This window comes from Cupressus sempervirens, chromosome 1 (genome assembly GCF_028749045.1).
Source record: "Cupressus sempervirens isolate cs-2001-9-10 chromosome 1, ASM2874904v1, whole genome shotgun sequence".
Classification (NCBI taxonomy): Eukaryota; Viridiplantae; Streptophyta; class Pinopsida; order Cupressales; family Cupressaceae; genus Cupressus; species Cupressus sempervirens.
The window spans coordinates 794,557,260-794,576,497 of NC_143118.1; the positions used below are offsets into that span (position 1 = coordinate 794,557,260).

General features: G+C 36.4%; 1 protein-coding gene across 1 annotated transcript in view; it reads right to left on the reverse strand.

The window, feature by feature from the left end:
• Positions 1-1,113: 1,113 nt before the first annotated feature.
• LOC149580267 (WRKY transcription factor SUSIBA2-like) overlaps positions 1,114-19,238 on the reverse strand; it is a 31,621-nt gene continuing 13,496 nt past the window's right edge. Inside the window, exons 2-5 of the mRNA XM_089790151.1 lie at positions 9,189-9,380; positions 7,316-8,460; positions 7,075-7,233; positions 1,114-2,171 (exon numbers count right to left, since the gene is read on the reverse strand). Of these exons, the coding sequence (XP_089646277.1) occupies positions 1,472-2,171; positions 7,075-7,233; positions 7,316-8,460; positions 9,189-9,380 (2,196 nt within the window). The 3' untranslated portion in view covers positions 1,114-1,471. The remainder of the gene's footprint in view (positions 2,172-7,074; positions 7,234-7,315; positions 8,461-9,188; positions 9,381-19,238) is intronic.

Below are 19,238 nucleotides of genomic sequence, written 5' to 3' on the forward strand. Positions count from 1 at the left end.
TCAAGACATTGCCAATCCTCAATTTAAATATTAATGATGCAATCAAACTTTAACTTAAAATTGACCATCTAATTTCAGAATATCGCACAAGATACAGATGTTTCAAAGCCTTGAATGTAATTGCCAATGCTAATGACACTAGGCAATAAATGTTCTGCATCCTAGATCAATCCCACCAGTACTTGGCAAGTAATTTTTCTAATGGAAAAATAAGTGATCATGATTACCCAGTTAAAACCCCACAAGCAAACCCTTAAAAGAATTGTAACATTAAATTCTCATGATGGAACTTGATGTGTAGAATGGTTTATAATTTTTGCCTGGAATGTCCTGTAATTGATTGCTAGTTTAGGAATCAAATGATGAGTTGCAAACTCTCCTCAGAAGCGTTTATAAACGTTCTTCCCAGGAAGCATTATCGTACCCAATCTTAACATTGTTACAGTAAAATCATTTCTTTAAACTTGGGAAAATTGATAACTAGCACATTTTTTTCTTTATTAATATATGATTAATCTCCGCAAATCTTCAAATTAAAACCAATTCAATTTTTTTGCTCTCATACAACAATCCAGCATAGTATTAGACATAATATTTGTAAACCGGATGATCTTTTATAAATAAATGCCCGTAAGTGCCCAAAAATCTCAAAGAAAATGACAGCTTTGTAGGTTTGGGTTAGCATTGAAGTCATAAGATGAATTAGAAAACAAAGAATGCACCATGATATTGAAATATTCCAATGCGGTTACTTTATTCAGTATAAAAATCAAGTTATAAAAGAAAATATATTTTAGCTGAGTTTTATCAATTCTGCAAATCATATTCACTTTTATCCGCTAGGGTATTTATCATTTCTCAAATACATGTCAAAAGCATGACACTGGAGCAAGAACCGAGGACAAATGACATCTGGCATGTCATCTATACATCAGTACTTGACTCGAACCAGAGATGAATAAATACACAGTGCTTGCAAACGTCGTTGCTTTAAAACTAGCATGGACTCAGATAAGAATAAGGTAATGGAACAAAGGCTTTTAACGTGAGCCAACATAGCCAACACTAACATACACAGATGGAAACACATACCAACTCTAACCTCAAAACAGATTGAACTGAAAACGTACCAGATCACCACTTTGAAGTATAATATACATATAAAAGGATTTTAAATACAGTAACAACAATACCGTGCACAGCATGAAAAGCTACAACAAAAGCAGTATTACTTGCTTCTGACTGTTGAAATTTAAGAAAGTTATACATGGACAAGAATTAAGATCAGTTCAGGGCCACAATATGTTTACAGGCCTGCAAAGATATATACTCCTTTATTTTCAAATATGTAGAGTGATCACAAATAGTTTGGAACTTTGTGATGATACTCTGCACAAAACGCATCTTTGTGTTTTCAAAAAAATTACCATAGCCTATAGCAAATTTACCTCACAAACGAAGAATTAGCCAATTAGGGTCCCATTTGTAGCCTCCCCATAATTTGCTGGTACAAGGATGAGTTTGGTGTATGTTGACTCAATAACGGATTTCTGAAGCTAGAATCATCAATTGCTTCTTCTTTTGGCCTTAAAAGTCTCATATCACTCTGTGTAGCTTGCCCAAAATACGATTGAATGGGCATTACTGGATTTCCCGTATGTCGTTCAATGCCAGGTAACCCATGGTTCATAGGAACATGCATCTGCATTGGGAGTGTGTATTGCCCACCAGCTATTTGTTGTTTATCACAACGATTACTATCTGGGCTAAACCTCCTAAAATTCATCCCTGCTCCCATTCTCAGGTCAAGAGTTGCTGCATTCTTTTCTTGCAAACGCAAGCTCTCATCTGTGACTTTCCCAAAAAATGTGTGTTTACCAAATTCATTCCCTGAATCCAAATTCCTATCAAAATGGGAAACAATATTTTGTACTTGAGGAATAGACCGCTGCATGGTAGCCATAGATGATGGGCCATTAGCCTGCATGGCAGAAGCAGATGCACCATTTGAATTGCCTTTGGCAACATTGTCATGATTGCTGTTTCGGGCAGCGGGTACATCATGATTATGCTTTCCCTCATATGTCGTGATTACTGCCTTCAAATCATGTGAAGCTCTTTCCACATGCTTTCTCACTGGACATCCTGCATTAGTACATTTATAGTAACTCCTGTAGACCAAACAGTTTCCACAGTGCAAACCATTAGATGGCACTCTAACAAACAAACAAACAAAAACATTGCATGTTTCAATAACAAAAAGTACAGTGTACAACAGAAATCTATGATCTCAAAACATATGATAATGACAAAGACTCTTAATCAAATCTTACTGGATAAAATTAAAGATCAATACATCCCATGGCAACATAAAGAGGCAAACAGAAGACACGGTGAGACTACCAGACTTGGCATTTGGAAATGAAACCACCCTGCCGCACAGAAAAAAAGGGAAAATAATATAGCCCTCACTATTGCCTCAGACCCTCTTATAACGCTAACTAATCAGTACCCAAGAATTTGCAAATAGTAATCAGAAATATAATGTGCATCAGCTCAACAGCTTGAAATAATCCAAATTTATGGCAAGTTAACTTTCTTGCCCACAAACTACTGGAACTGGCAAAGAACTTTTAAGATCAGTGTCAAAATCAGTTGTTTGTTAGTGTAGCAAAAATGCTCTAGCTACTAAAAAAGCGAGTTAGTTTGAATATTGAAACTGAGTCCCAGTGGTTGCAGATTTATTCCCTGATAAAATCATGAATCGCACAAAAAATTGATGACCAATTTTCAACAATTTTTAGCTGATTAATCACAATTAAAACTGTCCAAAAATATCAACAAAATTACCCGCAGAAACCGCAAAAAAAGGAACTAACCCCCTAAAATCAAACCCACTAAATAAGAAAAATTGTTATAAAAAGGCAAGGCATGATGTTCTAGCAGAAAACTCAGCCAGACATGAGAACGATGTCACCAGTTTTGCAATTTGTGAGAAGTTGGGGCACTTACCAATAACAATCAGAGCTCAATCAAAGATATCAGGGAGTTCTTTCAGGTTTTCAATATCAACCCATCTCAAGCTCCCTCATTACTACATTCATTTTAAATTGTCTGATAGACATTCATGAATTTGATGATTCAATGACCTTGTCATGAACAGTACAGTATATGTTATATTTTCTTCTTTTCCCAAACTGTGTAGCTGTCAAGAAGTGAAGATGATATGCTGATAGAGGGTATTGAGGGTAAGCAGCTTCATAATCGCATTCTACGCCCAGTATGAATGTTGTCTGTTAGGATGAATTGTTGGGTCTACTGTGACCAGTTTTTGTCCCTTGAAACTTCAAAACACATATATGTTCCAACAGGGACCAATTTCTGGGTCCAATTAGGTGTACTTGTAATCAATAATATTTGTATCTTCATGTTAACTGGGTTTTGGAAAGAAAATGTAAGCATTTTACATGCAAAACAGAAAAAAAAGCTTTATGGGCTCTTAGGTGGTAAAATAGGGCATTTGTTTGTGAAGAAATTCCATGGCCCGAGTCCAGGGTGATTGTCTCTTGGCCACCAACAAAGACCACGTTGCGCCTGGAAATTTCCTTGACTAAAGAAATTTCATTACAACCATAGACCACTATCAAAATTCTATAGATTGCCAAGTAGATATTTCCAAAATTCCATCAACCACTATCAACGATGATGTCATACTCAGCTGCTCATGGAGAAGAAAATCAACAATCAATACTTGTGGAAGAAGCCATGATTAACTAACTGTATTACGAGAGTCTGTAGATGAAATGGAGCAGTTCCTCTTACAATGCAATTTTGATGTTATCCTCAATCAGTTTGCGTGTACTGAAAAATTTTCAGTAAACTAAAACGTATAAAACAGTTCCTCTTTTGTGGACTGGAAAGAAAGCTTCTTCATACAACACTATTGTCTGCTGTCTGCATACATTTACAATAAAAGTCTTCACCTACACATTAATTGGTCTGAATTTTTTTAGAACACGTGTTGAATTGACCTTTATATTCTGTGACTCAATCAGCAATAGAAACCATAAATTTGACATAAAAAGTTATAATGCAACAACCTGCATGAGCTTACCAAATTGAAATATAACTTTTCTTTCTTATCGGGTCTTCTATATCTGTAAATGAACTCTTCTTTTATAGCTGTTTTGAATTGCTAAAATTTAAGGCTTGCGGTCTCGTGCAGCTGTTGTTTTAGGGAATTCTGTAAAAGTTCTATCGTGTGTTTTTGATATTATGTAACACATCTTGGGTCCATAACAAGTGTTACTGCAAACAACTTGAGATATCCATGTATTCTAGGATACTCATACAATTACTAGCCCCTCATGTCTTGTCATAGGAGATCAATGGACCTCCTGTATTAATTATAAAGGTCTCAAGTGAGAATAGTTACTTCATATATGATTGTAATTTGTAATGTCCGGCACCAGCTTGATCATTAGCTCATTAACATCACCTCCATGAAAAATTTAGAATGCCATTACCAGTGATATTATTACATAGAAAGCATGTTCACCTCAATTTGACAAGGGTGCACCCTCAGTTTTCTGTGTAGGAAATCTACTCAAAAACCTCATAAAGCTTTAACCAGGAGCTTCATCATCAGGACTTCATGCACTCTAGCATAGGCCTATTTGTAGCAGCAAGAGTTTTGGGAACATTATACTTAGTTTATGTTGACTTTGTACAACTATCATCATCTAGTTATTATTTATGCACTCTGAAGCGTACTTTGTGCAATGCTATGTAAACAGCGATATGAATATGAACAATAAGAATCTATTTTTAGATTTTTTACACAAATTCACAGGTTAAACTCTCTATTTTATTCTCTCTAAATCTCTATGCTATGGTTACTTTTGGTTTGCCATTTTTCTCCCCAAACGACTAAAGCTGCTATGAAATCCGGTACAGATCTATGACCAATTTTCGAAGCTTCTGTGATAAAACACAGGTTTGGTCATCTCTGTGAGTTATGTTTCTGTATCCTAAATTTAACATTTTTACTTTTTAGGAATCAAGTTCTACAATTAGAAATAAATGAGCATCTTACAAAACCTTTAGGCAAATGACTGATATTCCCATAAAAATTACCAATGTTACCAGGAGAAAGTTACCTGTACATGAAACAGACTGCAACAGTACAGCATTTTCAAAGAAAAGATGACAGTGAAAAGATTCTTTTACAACTTAAATTTGTTAAAAATATTATACAACAGGGGCAATATTAAATAATGTCAAATACTAAATGCTTCAAAATTGAAAAATTTATTAATTTAAAAACAAAGATTAAGTACTTGATATTTGATAAATCCACATGATAAACAAAAGAAATTTTAATAAATGATAACATAGAGTCAACAGATATGGAGTGGGAGAGAAATTTAAAATATGGGTTTTCTCCAAGATGACTACATGTACATACTTCAAGCGCATATACTTTTTCTCTATGCATGCTATTACCTCTTTCGAGATTTACTATGACTTTTCTATGTTACAAAAAAAAATTGTAAGTTTTTATGCAAAAAATATAAAATTACAAATCTAATAATGCACTTCTTTAGTTTTCTTGGTATTGTCCAACCACATATCAGCAACTAAAGAAAACCTAGAGTATCTTTTGCGATATATCCCATGTTCCCTGGAGCTTTATAGTGGAAATATGCAGGGACGGTTTTAGGTATTGGAGAGACTATGGAACAGAATTTGGGGAAGACAGGAAGACAGTGTGGCTGGTAGCGTAAATATGATATATATCTATTATGGGCTTTGGGGGATAGGACATAACTGGGGCATTCCCCACAAAGGACATCCCAGTGGCATCCTCTGTGTGCCTTTGCCATTGTTTATATTATCACGTTAGACACTAATCAATGGGAGCAGCTGTGGATAGAATCTTGTCCAATTTGCATCATGGAATATATGGACTCAAAGAATTGGTTACAATTGTGCTACTTTGCCCTTGAAAGCACAATCTCTAACTGCAGAATTGTTTAGTAAGAGCAGTTTCATTCCTCTGTGATCACCTCTGATACCCCCCAGATATGGACTTAAACAGAATCAACCCCGAAAATGAGCAGTGAGAAGATATTTAAGTAGCAACAACAGTTACAATGGAGTATGGTTGGACTTTTTACTTTGGACTCTTAACCAGAGACAGATGCAACATCCAACCCAAGGCATCTGTGATACATGTCCAATATAAAATTTATTTTAAGCTGATCTATTTAATTTCCTCAGATTTGAGACTAAGATTGCTCATTGGTAATTCATGTTGTTTGTGTGCATGTTAATCCTTTTAGATTAAATCTATACATGAAAATCACTTTGAGAACTCTATTAAATATTAATTAAAAGGTTGTTGGTAGACTTTAACCCAACATCTGTTATACATATCCAATATAAAACAAAAATTTAAGCTGATCTTTTTAATTTCCTCATATTTGAGATCAAGATTGCTCATTGGTAAGTCACATCGTTTGCGTGCATGTTAATCCTTTGTCTTTAGTGTTTAGATTAAATGAAAATCTATACATGAAAGTCACTATGAGAACACTATTGACTATTAAGTAAAAGATTGTCGGTAGCTATGTACATGACAAAATAATTTATATGTTTATGTGAATTTATAACACTTTCTTATATTATTCTCCTTAATTAAGAGCTACAAATATTTGCTCCACTATATTTTGATCCAGAGAATTTCCCTTTAAAATTACAGAGATATTTTAAAAGTAAAATATCGCAAAGGAAAAAGAAGTAATATCCACATGTTACTAGTCAAGAGAATGGCCACACTGTTTAAAGATCACATTACAATAACACAGCCCTTTAGCTAAATAAATGTTAAGAAAACATTTCACCTAAATCATATAGAGAGAATGCTGGGCTACAAGTTTTTCATCTGCAAAGACAATTTCCTGAAAACTATCTCTTCAAAAATGATATGGAAACCAAAAGTTAAGGAAAAACATACAGAAAGACTTCTCAGAAGGAAAAGAACTGTATTACACAAATTTAAAAAAATAATACCTTGGGTTTGGGTTTCCTTTAACTACTTTCTGGCCATATTTGCGCCATCGATATCCATCATCGAGGATATCAATCTCACTGGTGGTTTGTACCACCACACGTGGCTCACGAATAGCTCTTGATGCTGAAATGATGTCCATTGCATTGTTCTCCTTCTTCCTGCCATGTTAAAGGATCTCATCACTAACTGAAATGATAATATCCTAAAATATTTATAAAGCTTAATCACTATGAAAATCACCTGCGCTTTGAATCAGATTCATCTTCATCAGCATTGTCTCCCAGTGATTTGCTACCATTTGTGCCTTCATCATCACCTTCATCATCACTTGCTAGAGTTGAAGAGGGCTCTGGCGTACCTAGTGACTCTAGCTGACTGGAACTTTGTACTTGAGCTGTAGAGGATGGATCTGAGAGGTCTGTTACAACAGAAGTTGAAGAGGACCTCTCCAGATGCTCATTTTTCCATAGCTTGGAGCAATCTGTACCATCTTTGGGTCCTAATTCTGTGTTTCTCCACATATTTCCACCTTCAAATTTGACAGTAGCATTCAAGCCATCGGTACTTTCTACACCTTCATGTATGATATGAGCAGCACCAACTGCTGATCGACGGCTAGGAAGAGGTTTAGAATGATTATGTGCACCCTTGTAGACTATTTCTGCAATTTGTCCATCATGAGAGCGTTCCACCTTCTTCTTCATTTGACAACTTGGGTGTGTGCACTTATAGTAACTCCGGGGATACTCACTACCTTTCACAAGCTTTTGCCCATACTTCCGCCAATTGTAACCATCTTCTGAAGGTCTACCATTTATGGTCTGGGGAAGTGGGCATTTCTGGTCCATTTCTTCAATCTGCATCTCAGTATCAGCACCTTGCTTCTGCTCTGCATCCTCTGCAGCTATATTCCCTTGAGATGTAAAACCACCATTTTGAACAACTTGTAAAGGTTCAACATATTTTACATCATCTAGGACATTATTAGATGCTACTGAATCAGGTAGAGAATGTTGCACAAACTCTCTTGTCCTAGAAGCTAATGGCACAGCCTGTGCCCAAAGCTGGGCCAAGGCTTGAGATTGAAAATGACCTTGAGCCTGCACCTGTGGTTGACTTTCAGGTTTACCATAAGCTTGAGCATGGGCCTTGTTATCAGCAGGAGCATCACTTTGAGCTTGCACTTCGGTTTGAATTGGAGCAGCAGCATGAATGTATGTCTCATTATGAGCTATTCCATAAGGTTGAACCTGACGCTGAGCATGGGAGAGAGATTGTGACTGAGCCAGACACTGCGGCTGAGACAGAGAATTATCAAACTGGGAATGGGACTCTGCCTGAACTTGAAATCCAGCTGAAGCTTGTTGACTAGGGCAAAAAGCAGGCTTTGCAGAGTAAAAAAGCATATAGTTAAAATCATAATACTCTAAGAAAATGCTTCGTCTTAAAAACCAAATCGATAATTAAATGCAATGCTTCAAACTGGCGCCAACTCTTAGGGAATTGGGATAGAAGCTAGAATAAAATTATAGTCACACAATTAAAATTAAAATTCTCTACTACCATGTGTCATTTGCACTGCCGCAGAAAGATTGACAATATTAGAAATCTAATGGGCCCCCTTTCTGCTTAATCTACTTTACAATCACACCTCTATCTCATCATCTTAGATAAGCCCAAAAGTGCCAAGTTTTTCATTTGTTTCATTGGCTTGTATTATATGTGGCTGGCACCTAATACTTACTAAGGGAGAGTACAAATAAAGAGGAGCATGCAGATGCTTCATTACCAAAATGAAAATAAGAACATGTTGATCTATCATCCACTACATGTTATCATGACAACTGCCTATATTATTCTTGTAGAAAAGTGCCATGCATCCAATACATTTACCTAGCCGAGTTAGGTAAAAATAAGGCGAACTTTTCGATTTCAAACCTTGGATACAAAATGCATAAAGATAAATAACTTCTACATTAAAATGAAAACAAATTTGGGTATCCATATGATGATTTCCAACTAGACCAGAAAATGGAAAGAAAAATAATCCTTCCTTTACATTAGTTCATTAAGAAGATAAAATTGAAAAGTGGAACAGGAACAAGAGAATTACCAAGCCTCCTAATGGGGAGAAGCATGAAGAAGATCCAGATTTCACATAGGGTTTGAAAGCAAAAGAACCTGAATCACCAATCTCATTACCCTTGTCCTTGAAACCATCCAAACCAGAGTTAGGTGAGGGTACCCCACTTTCATAAAACAAAGGAGGCAATGGAAATGTTCCAGTTGTTGGCGACTGCTCTGCCTGCATCATGCTAAATGAATTATAAAAAAGGAAGAGAGACTAAATGGTACATATACAACTACATACACATGGAGAGATAAAACAAATATTGCTAGAATTCCCACAAACCAATAAGGACAAACAAATCCAAGCAAAGCCACAGCAAAAATTAGAATACATCCAAATCCTAGAATTATGTACTAACAGTTTACAACTCTCATTTTTTTTTGCCCATGTCAAAACATGACAAGAAAGTACCCCAAAAAGTTATCGCGGATCATAAAGCTTATTTCTCTTATTCCCTTGAGATGGCATATTGAAGCAAAGAAGCTTACTCTATATTATACAACATTTTTTTCTGTTTTTAATAAAAAGCTAAGGATAAATTTGGAGCCTAAATAAAGCATTAACTGAATAGTGATAGACATTACATTAACTAACTATAGGTTTGATAAAAAAATTATAGAAAGATATCAGAAAAGTTCATGCTAGGAAACTTTTGTACCCCAAAACATAAAACACACATAATCGCATCTCTGCTTCAATCATCATTCATGAGGATGTTTTCACAAAGGAACTCAGAAAGATGCAATGATTAAAGACTACCAACACCATTGTCTATCACTAAGAATGCACGGTTAAACTATAGTCTTAGCAAAGTTCTTCAAACAACTACAATGAGGAGGATCCAAGATTTCTACAAACTTTCTATGGGGATTAAAGAACCAAGTGACAAATTTGTATCCATTAAATGGTTTACAATTCAATTGCACGTTTACCATGTATGTGGATTCACTTGTATAAGTGTGATCCATGTCCAGGCTTGTAGTGGTTGAAATGGGACCCATTCATAAACTTTTAAGATGTTAATGTTAATATACCATTACTATCTCCTCAACCCATAAAAGAGATTAACCATTGCCTAAAAGACTTTAAAAGGCATGGTCATCTATTGAAGAATATTCAAAACTGCTAAATTCACAATAACATATAACATGATAGCCAAACCAGATATGGAGAGTGGAAGCTTGATTAAATATTTGCACATCCTTTCATGCTGCACATAGCAATCCAAATTGAAGATTAATGGCGAAGTAAGGAACAAAATGTGTCAAGGTTTATAGTTTCTTTCCTCCAAAGCGTGCAATACAGAAAGAAACTGACTTAAAGGAGACATATTAAAGAATCAAATGCAATTCTACTTGCCATTAGATAAAAAGGAAGCACAAGAAATGCATTGTATTTACTCAAATAAAGCATTAACTGTAAATCTCCTGCAAGTGCTTGAGGAATATATACACCAGTTGTTGTAAGGGTTGCAAGGGCATTTAGTAGTTGAGCATTGTACCACCTACGGTGTGAATGAATGAATGCTTTTTAATGACGTCCACAAGACCAGAGCAATCTAAGGGACCGAAGAACAACCAAACTAGATAATTTCTGAATTCGTTTCCATTTCTAATCTTTTGGTATGGATCTTAATTAAAAAAACAGCAGTCTGCTTTATCTTTTTCCCTTCAAATAAGCTATGCATGTTGTCAACCTTCAAGATGACATCAAAGAGAGATCGGATGTTGTTGTATGCATATAGTTGGAAAACTCGCCAAATGCAAAAACTCGCCAAGCCCCCCAAAAGTTTAATCGGGAAAAACTCGGCGATTTAAAAAAAAAACTCGGGAAAAACTCAGGAACCTAAAAAACCGCTGAAATTTAATTAAAAATACATTTATTTTGCAAAATTTAATGAGAAGATGCATCTAATAAGTTAATTAAAGAGAATACAAAAGAAAAACATAACAGCTCTTACGCTATGCCGAAGATTAAATCAGAAAAGAATTCCACAACCAATTTCAGAATACAGAGAAAAAACTTCAATAGATTGGTCTCACTGTGCATACAACAGAGATATTAAATTGCGAAGTTAAAAGAATTGAAATTGTACTGATTTGAATTGCTTACAAACTGCTGTATCAGTAGCTTCAATAAATAAAGAGAGGCAGTTGAAGTCTTGACTGTGGATGAACTAAAATAGAAGAAGATATTATTACCTAATGAATCTAATAAGGAGATATGTCATGCATTCAAATGCATGGAGAAGTCAGACAAAGAAACTAGCTACCAAACTGCAAGGAAACTAAAATTGTTAAAACATAACTAGACTCAGCGGAGTATACAATACACATCAAATGCATATTTAACTGAAGCTAAAAAAGATTAAGATTGCAATAAAATGCAGTTTATTGTGCAAAGTTGCAAACAATGATAGTTGAATAGGCATGCATTCAATCTCTAGCAGTTGTTAATACATTAATACTTTAAATACATGCTAGAATATGCATGTCTTAATGTAATGCTCCACTACTTCCTCACTATGATATTTTTCTTTTGTGTTAGCATTTTATGTAAAAGTCAGTATGCCCTCCATGATTGAAAAGACCAAATGAAATTATTTGACAAATTTCATAAGCCCCTTTTCGTTCCAGCTAAGCATTTCTACATTGTCGAAATATATGAAGCATTGAGGAACAGATTAATGCATTTTTCCCGCTGAAAATTAAGCAAAAATCTGAAACTCAAGCAATTCACGAGTTTTTGAAAAAGACTCGCCGAAAACTCGCCGAGTAATTGGCGATTAATCGGCAATTAAACATGGTGCAGCCGAGTTTTTAGACCCGCGAGTTAAGTGGTGTAAAACTCGCCAGGCTGAAAAAATCGGCGATTTGTTAAAACTCGCCGAGTATTCGGCAATTTTTCCATCTATGGGACTCAACTTGTATGTAGTGCATTCTGAGAGAAAATGCCATTCCGTTTCAATCTCTCAAGACTTGCAAAATATGCAAATTCTTTGCTCCCAATCGTCTTTGGGCCTCTTCCATCTTCTCGTCTCACACCTAAGGTGATAAGATCCCATCCTCAGTTGTGCCACTAATAACCTTGCCTTTCCTTTAATAGCAGCCCCAAGGTACACTTTTTCGCCAAGTTCTGCTGTTGGATTAAATTCTTTAATATAATAGGTTTTTTTTCTACTCATATTATTGTTCCACATGGCATTGTGAAACTTCTCTCTAACAAACTTTCTTACGTCCGCATTTGTGTTTGGGCAATCTTGTAACTCGATGTTCCATTTAGCCAACGATTTAATGTTTTGCTTCATCCATGTTTTCTTCCTTCGATGAAGAGCCTCTCCTTTCACAATTTTCGGCCAGCAATGATCTTGCATGTTTTCAATCTTCTTTAAGAAATGAAGTAACCGGATTACTACTGAAGCCTCTAACGAAAAACCCCCGGCCTCATCCAAAAGAATTTCATAAGGCCCACAACTCTTGACTTTGAAATTATTTGGGATTAGTTGTTTCTGAATTCTCTCTATTTGTCTCCACCCCCATTTGGACGCGTTGCTCCCCCACACCTCGTAGCCATAGAGAACCACCGGTGACCAACAAACCAAAGAGAGTCTTCTTGGTTTTCCAATCCCATAGTTCCACTATCCTACATCTATTTTAGAGAAAAAATGAAGCTTTCCAAACCCCTTGATTCCTTTTCACTCTATAAGTTTCCCAGTTGAGCTTATAATAAAAGTCAATCCCAAGATATTTGTATTCTTTCACAATTTCCAGCAGTTTGCCTTCAAACAGGAATGTGATATGCTTTTCTTTTCTCCTTAAAGACAAAATCAAGACTGTGGTTTTAGTAATATTCACCTGCATCCCAACTTCCTGACAGAATTGCTCTAAGGCCCCTAAATGATCTCTTAGCCCTTGCATTGTTTTTGATATCAAAATAAGATCGTCAACATACAGAAGACACTTCACCACATACCTTGCCAAGTGAACACCCTCCCCCTTAGTTTTATCTAACCAAGCTTCTAGATTATCAATGTACAACCCAAACGAGGTAGGACATAAAGGGCATCCTTGTTTAATGCCAATGTCACTCCAAAAACATTCCAACATTTTGTCACTAGTTCTGATTTTGGCTCTAACTCTGTCATATAATCTATGCACTGCTGCTCTATACTCATCCGGAATCCCCAAATCATTCATTCTATTCCATAACTTGTCTCTAGGGACCATGTCAAAAGCTTTCTTGAAGTCTACAAAACAACAATAGACTTCTTCTCTCTATTTGTCCCACACTTTCTCAATTATGTGCCAAAGAGTGATGCAATGATCAATTGTGGAGTCTCTGGATCTGAAACCAGCTTGCCCTCTTGCTCTCTTACCTTCATTTTCTGCCCATTTGCTGATCCAACGTTCTACCATGCTCCCGAAAAGTTTGCCCAAAAGTGGGTTAACCATAATAGTGCGGTAGTTTGATGGATTGTTGATATCTCCACTCTTAAAAAGGGGGATAACCACACTAGTTGTCCAGTCTAATGGGAAACCCTCACAAGCAACACGATTGAAGATATCCTTTATATGAGGCAAAAAGATTTCCACTCCCCATTTTTAAGATTCAGCTTGCAACCCATCAATGTCCCTAGATTTACCATTTGCCAGATTCTTTATCCCTATTTTGATATCCTCAACCATGAAGATTTCCTTCGTTATACTCACAAAAGGAGGGGTGTTCTCCTCTTGTGGGCGCTCATAAAGTAGCTTAGCATACTCAAGCCATTGAGCATCTGTAATGCTGTTATTTATTAGTTTTTTTCTCCTACTACAACTCTCTCCAAAACTTCTTGGGGTCATATTTTCCGAGGGATATTAACTTTTGCCTTCTAGTTGTGACATACTCTTCTTTCTTTGTGTAAATCAATTTTTTATACCATTTCTTGAGTTCTTTGTTTGTTTCATTCCCTTCAGATCTTTTGCTGCTTTACATTCCTCATCATACCATGGGTTAGCCGGACAAGTGTTAGTAGCCCTCTTTTTGTTGTTTGATCTTTTGCACGTGTCTAGAGCATTATGTTTACTAAAGGTCAGCACGCTGCTATGAATCAGTTCACATTTCTCATTGAAATTGCCATCCACCAAAAGATTATTACTTTCACAGAGTTGCTGCTCCAACACCGCCTTGAAAATGACTTTGTTCTCTTGATTTAAAATGATATTTCCTTTGCCTTTGCCAGTTGTCTTTTATGCATGAGAGTCATGTTGATATCGTGGGCTGTTTGAGGCAAAGTCCACCAAAAAAAAAAAGGCATGTGATCAAGGTTCAACTCTAAAGGGCAAACACCAATTTTAAACTCAAGCACTTCAGCTATAAGATTTTGTGAACAGATTCCATGGTCAACTACACTTTGGCCTTTATACATTTTACACGTGATACATCCTGATTTTGGCTAACTCTTCAACTCGTTGCAAATCACCATATCAAACACACTACACAACCCCAGTAATTCAGTTCCAAAGTGTCAAACAACTCCCTTGCCATCCTCGAAGGTTCTCTTCCAAAGCTGATTGTTGTCTTCTTCTAGCCATATAGGGTTATTTGCCTCTTCCTCACTGTCAGTCAGCTGCAGGGATTGATTGTTAGCTGTCCTAGCATTGAAAGTCATCCACACTAACATTATGTCTCTGGTGTTGCTGAACTTTAAAATGTCTTTTTTCAGTGATGCATAAGGATCTTCGCTGTCCAGCTTCCTCTTCTTGTAAAACTTGAGTTTTGTGGAGCAAAGTAACAAGCAGCCAGCCTGAAATTTATTGTGTTCCCTGATATTTGCAGCCAAATAAACTGTTTATTTGGGTCCTCCTTTCCAAATTTCACAATGCCACACCACTCCTCATGAATCAGCACCGTAATCCCTCCATGTCCTTTACCTGTCTCATTCCCTTTATTCCAAACTGAAATTTTCTTGTAACCTTCAAAAACTGGTACTTTGCAACCATCATGCTCATGCGTATCTACAAGGATGATAATATCCCTCTCTTCCACTATGGGCCCCACCCCCGGACCTCTTCTCCATGGATAACCTCTGCAGTTCCAACTTACAATACTTAAGTGGTCTTGTGGGGTCCCTAATTGCTATTTCTCCCTTGAGAAATGCTCACTGATTTGGGCTTTCCCATGCTTCAACGAGGTCCATTTCCCTTGACCTCTTGCTGTTTTCACCTTTTCCCACTCCCTTCTTTGATCTTCTTGTTGGAAAAAGGTAAGATCTTCATCCAAATAAAAATGTGTGCCTCGGAGCAGCCCTCTATTCCTAAGAATGAAGTATAGTGTAATGTTCCATTGTAATACATTAAATCAGAACTTCTGGGATGGAACCAGGTCCTTGGTTTATAGGTGATTTTTCATACAAAAGCATGCAAGATGGTTTGTAATTCCCAATGTAAGAATTTTTATCGTCTTTTCATAATTTAGTGTAATACTTCATGTGAATGACTTACTTACCATGTTATTTACTTTTTGCATAAGCAACATTTCATGATCATTATTTTTTATTTATTTTACACTATAAACTTCCAACATGGAGCCACGGCCTCAATTAATGCTTTTGTTGGAACCTTGTTTGAAACCGTTTATCAAAATTCCGTATTTGGATTCCTTAAGCCAGATTAAAGTGGTCATAAGATTCACATTCATTGTACTCAAATGTATGAGAGCATTTATACTTAAATCTCCTTCAGTTAATTAAAAAATATGCACCTCTTATTATCATGTTTGTAAAAGGATTTAAATTGACCATCATATCACCTAGACAGTGAAGCGCGAAGTCTTATATGCCAAAAAGCAGGCGAGATGATTTTTAATTCCTGTTTTTATCACTCGTTCTTATCTCGATTCCCCCCTCCAAATGTGAATGATTCACTGATCATATTATTTACAATTTTCTCATATATGTCTCACTTAATGATTATTTTATCAAAGTTAAAACATTAATCTAAACTTCCAATACAGAAGCACACAAGATGAAACCAGAAACTTGGTTTATGGTTTATAGTGGAGTTTTCTATGCCCAACAGCAGATAAAGTGATTTTAAATTGCCATTTTAAGGGTTTCTTGACACCCATTGATATCTTTCACTTTCAGTGGCCCCTCATGTAAAAGATTAGTTCCCATGGTATTTACTTTTCAGATGAATTCCTTATTTAATGAAAATGTTATTGTATTTATTTCTGAATTAAATCTGAACTCGAACATAAAATCATATGTTTAAATTCTCAAATTTGATAAGCACATGGATGTCCAAGAAGTTGCTAGGTACCATAATTTACCTATTTATTAGATGCTGCTCTATATTTTAAATTTTAATGTCTGTGAACCATATTTAGTATGAAATGAGAAATATGTGTTCTTTGGTTCTAGCATTTTTCCAATGATTTTATATAAGATTTTTCCCACACAAAGGATAATATATTAATATCCCAACTCTTCAGTCAGACTGAAGCAATGCCAAGTGCAAACCTGGCTGCTGTGATGAAGACCTGAAACATAAATTGAACCAAACCCAAACTTTCCCAATATGCAAAGAATTGCAGCTGGTAACAAACTCCATGACCAGAACTGACCACAAATAAAACTTCTAAAAATAATTCTACCTTTTTCCTGGCCACAGAAATAAGACACGGTAAAATTTGTTCTAAACGATAGGCAGACATAGCATCCTCACTCAGAAAGAATCAAGCTACATTCAATCTCGTGCTGGGGGTGCTGCTTGCTGTCCAGTTTAAATGGGCATGCATGTTTCCCAATCTTAATGGCTCTCTTTTGCAGTGATCGGACAATATCATTGACAATGATAGCTGCAACATTTTGGGTGATCTTGAGAAGATAGCTTAACCCTCCCCCATTAGGCATCTACCTTGAAGCGGGTGCCTAGAAGAGACCATAAACTCAGTCTTCCTGTCCACTATAGAATGTTTACAAAACTCCATGGTCAGAAATGACCTCAGATAAACTTCTAATCCTTTTGCTACCTTTCCCATATAAAAGAAATTAGACCCACTCTAAAATTTGTTCCAAAACAGAAGCAGACACATTCAGAAAAACCAAGACACACTAAACATCCAGATGAAATGCTCCTTGGAGTCCAGTTTCAATTGGCATGCAAGTTCCCCCAATCTTGATGGCCTACTTTTGCAGCAGCCTCACAATACCGAGGAGAGCTGCAACGTCCTGGGTGATCTTGAGAAGATGCCTTAACCCTTACCCATTGAGCATCTCCTCCCTTAAAGGTGGCATCTCCTGCCTTGAAGGCGGTGCCTAGAAAGGGCCATAAAATCAGCCTTTGTCCATTATATGCTTACCAATGCGAAGAGTAATTGAGCTTTCTAGAACTACAAACAATTTTATGAAGCAATCCATGATAAACCAAAATAGATAAGGCTTCTTCGCATTTTGAATTTGTTAAAATACAATTTTAATTCAGGATTTTGCATTGTTTCTATAAAACACCACCTTAGTCTACAAAAATAGTTCTTTGCTCCATTTTCATTTTTTACAAGGGTTATCTTCACTCTACAGAGTACACAGGCAATCACCCTTTCATCATCACAATTTTGTAAGGGTTGGCAGAAGACAGGTAAAGAATGAATTGTAACAAATAATAGAATCAACTCAAGCAAACTTCTTGGCTCCTCCTCGTCCACTGAACCAAGGAAGAGTGTGGCTTTACCTTAAGGTTTGGTCTCATTCTGTCCATAGGGGACTATGCATGTTTCAGGAAGCAATCCTGCTGGAAGGATTCAGTGGAGTTTAACTGCTAGGCATGGGTCTCCAGGTGGGTGCGTGAGAGAAACCAAATTTTCTGGACTTTTCTAACTGCTTGCATGTGGCATGTTACATAGATAATAATCTGCCCGCCCTCCCTACCTACAACTAAAGACTTGCAACTAGACTCACACCTGACAAGCACTGCAGAACATAGTTGTAAAACTCATGGGACTCGCTACAGACTCAGCATGGTTCACGAGTCTTGTGGCAGGCCAAGTGCCACGGACTTGCCAGCCGAGTCCGGGTGAGTCCTGGTCTGAGACTTGCGAGTCTCTGGGGTCAGGATTCACAAGTCCTTATCAGAGACTTTTGCGTGCTTCTTCACCACTGCCCCAGACCACAAGAGGTGCTATCTCTTGACCACGCTTGTTGCCCCCAAGACTCCATTTGATTTTCAAAGCACACAACAACTTTGAGTTTGCAAAATAGGAACCATTGCCACCACTCTTGTTGCCACTAGCCTTTAATCAATAAAGATATATTTTACTCCCATATTTGGTACGCACTACCATCTTTATTATTATTCCATGTACGTAATTTATTAGATATATTAGTAAACAGTGGAAGTTCTTTGTAATATTTGAATTATGGCTCTTATATTCTCTTAATGCATTAATTTTTTTTGTTTTTTTCTGTAGATCTATGGTTTTCTTCCTTATCAAGTCCTCTCCTAAGTTTTTCGCTAAGTCCCGAGTTCCTATTTTGTGCTACCAAGTCTGCATTGAGTCCTTTCCCAAGTTTTATGCCAAGTCCTGAGTCAAAGTCCTATTTTGGGCTGCCAAGTGCCGAGTCTCAGTTTTCCAACTATGCTACAGAAAGCAAATCGGACCATACAGTCAGCACATCAGGCTGAGGATTTGTTCTTATCAGCAGGGGTGGGTCTATTTATATTTATTTAGTTTGATATTTTAGACATTCAAATACTAGGTTCGAATACATTTAGATTCAATAATATATTTAAACTTAAACATTTATAAATTTAATATAATTATATTTAAATCTTAATATCTTAGAAATTGTACTGAATTGAATCACAAATTTGTTCGTGATTTTTATCACCAAAAAATTTGTTCTGCATATTATCTTTGAAGAACTCAAACACAAATGCAAATCTTGTGACATAATATTAAAACAGCAGATAAACTTAATACACAACTGAAGCCATTTTGAGGTGGATTTCTTTTAACATTTCCACACCCCAACAACTCTAGCAACTCAAC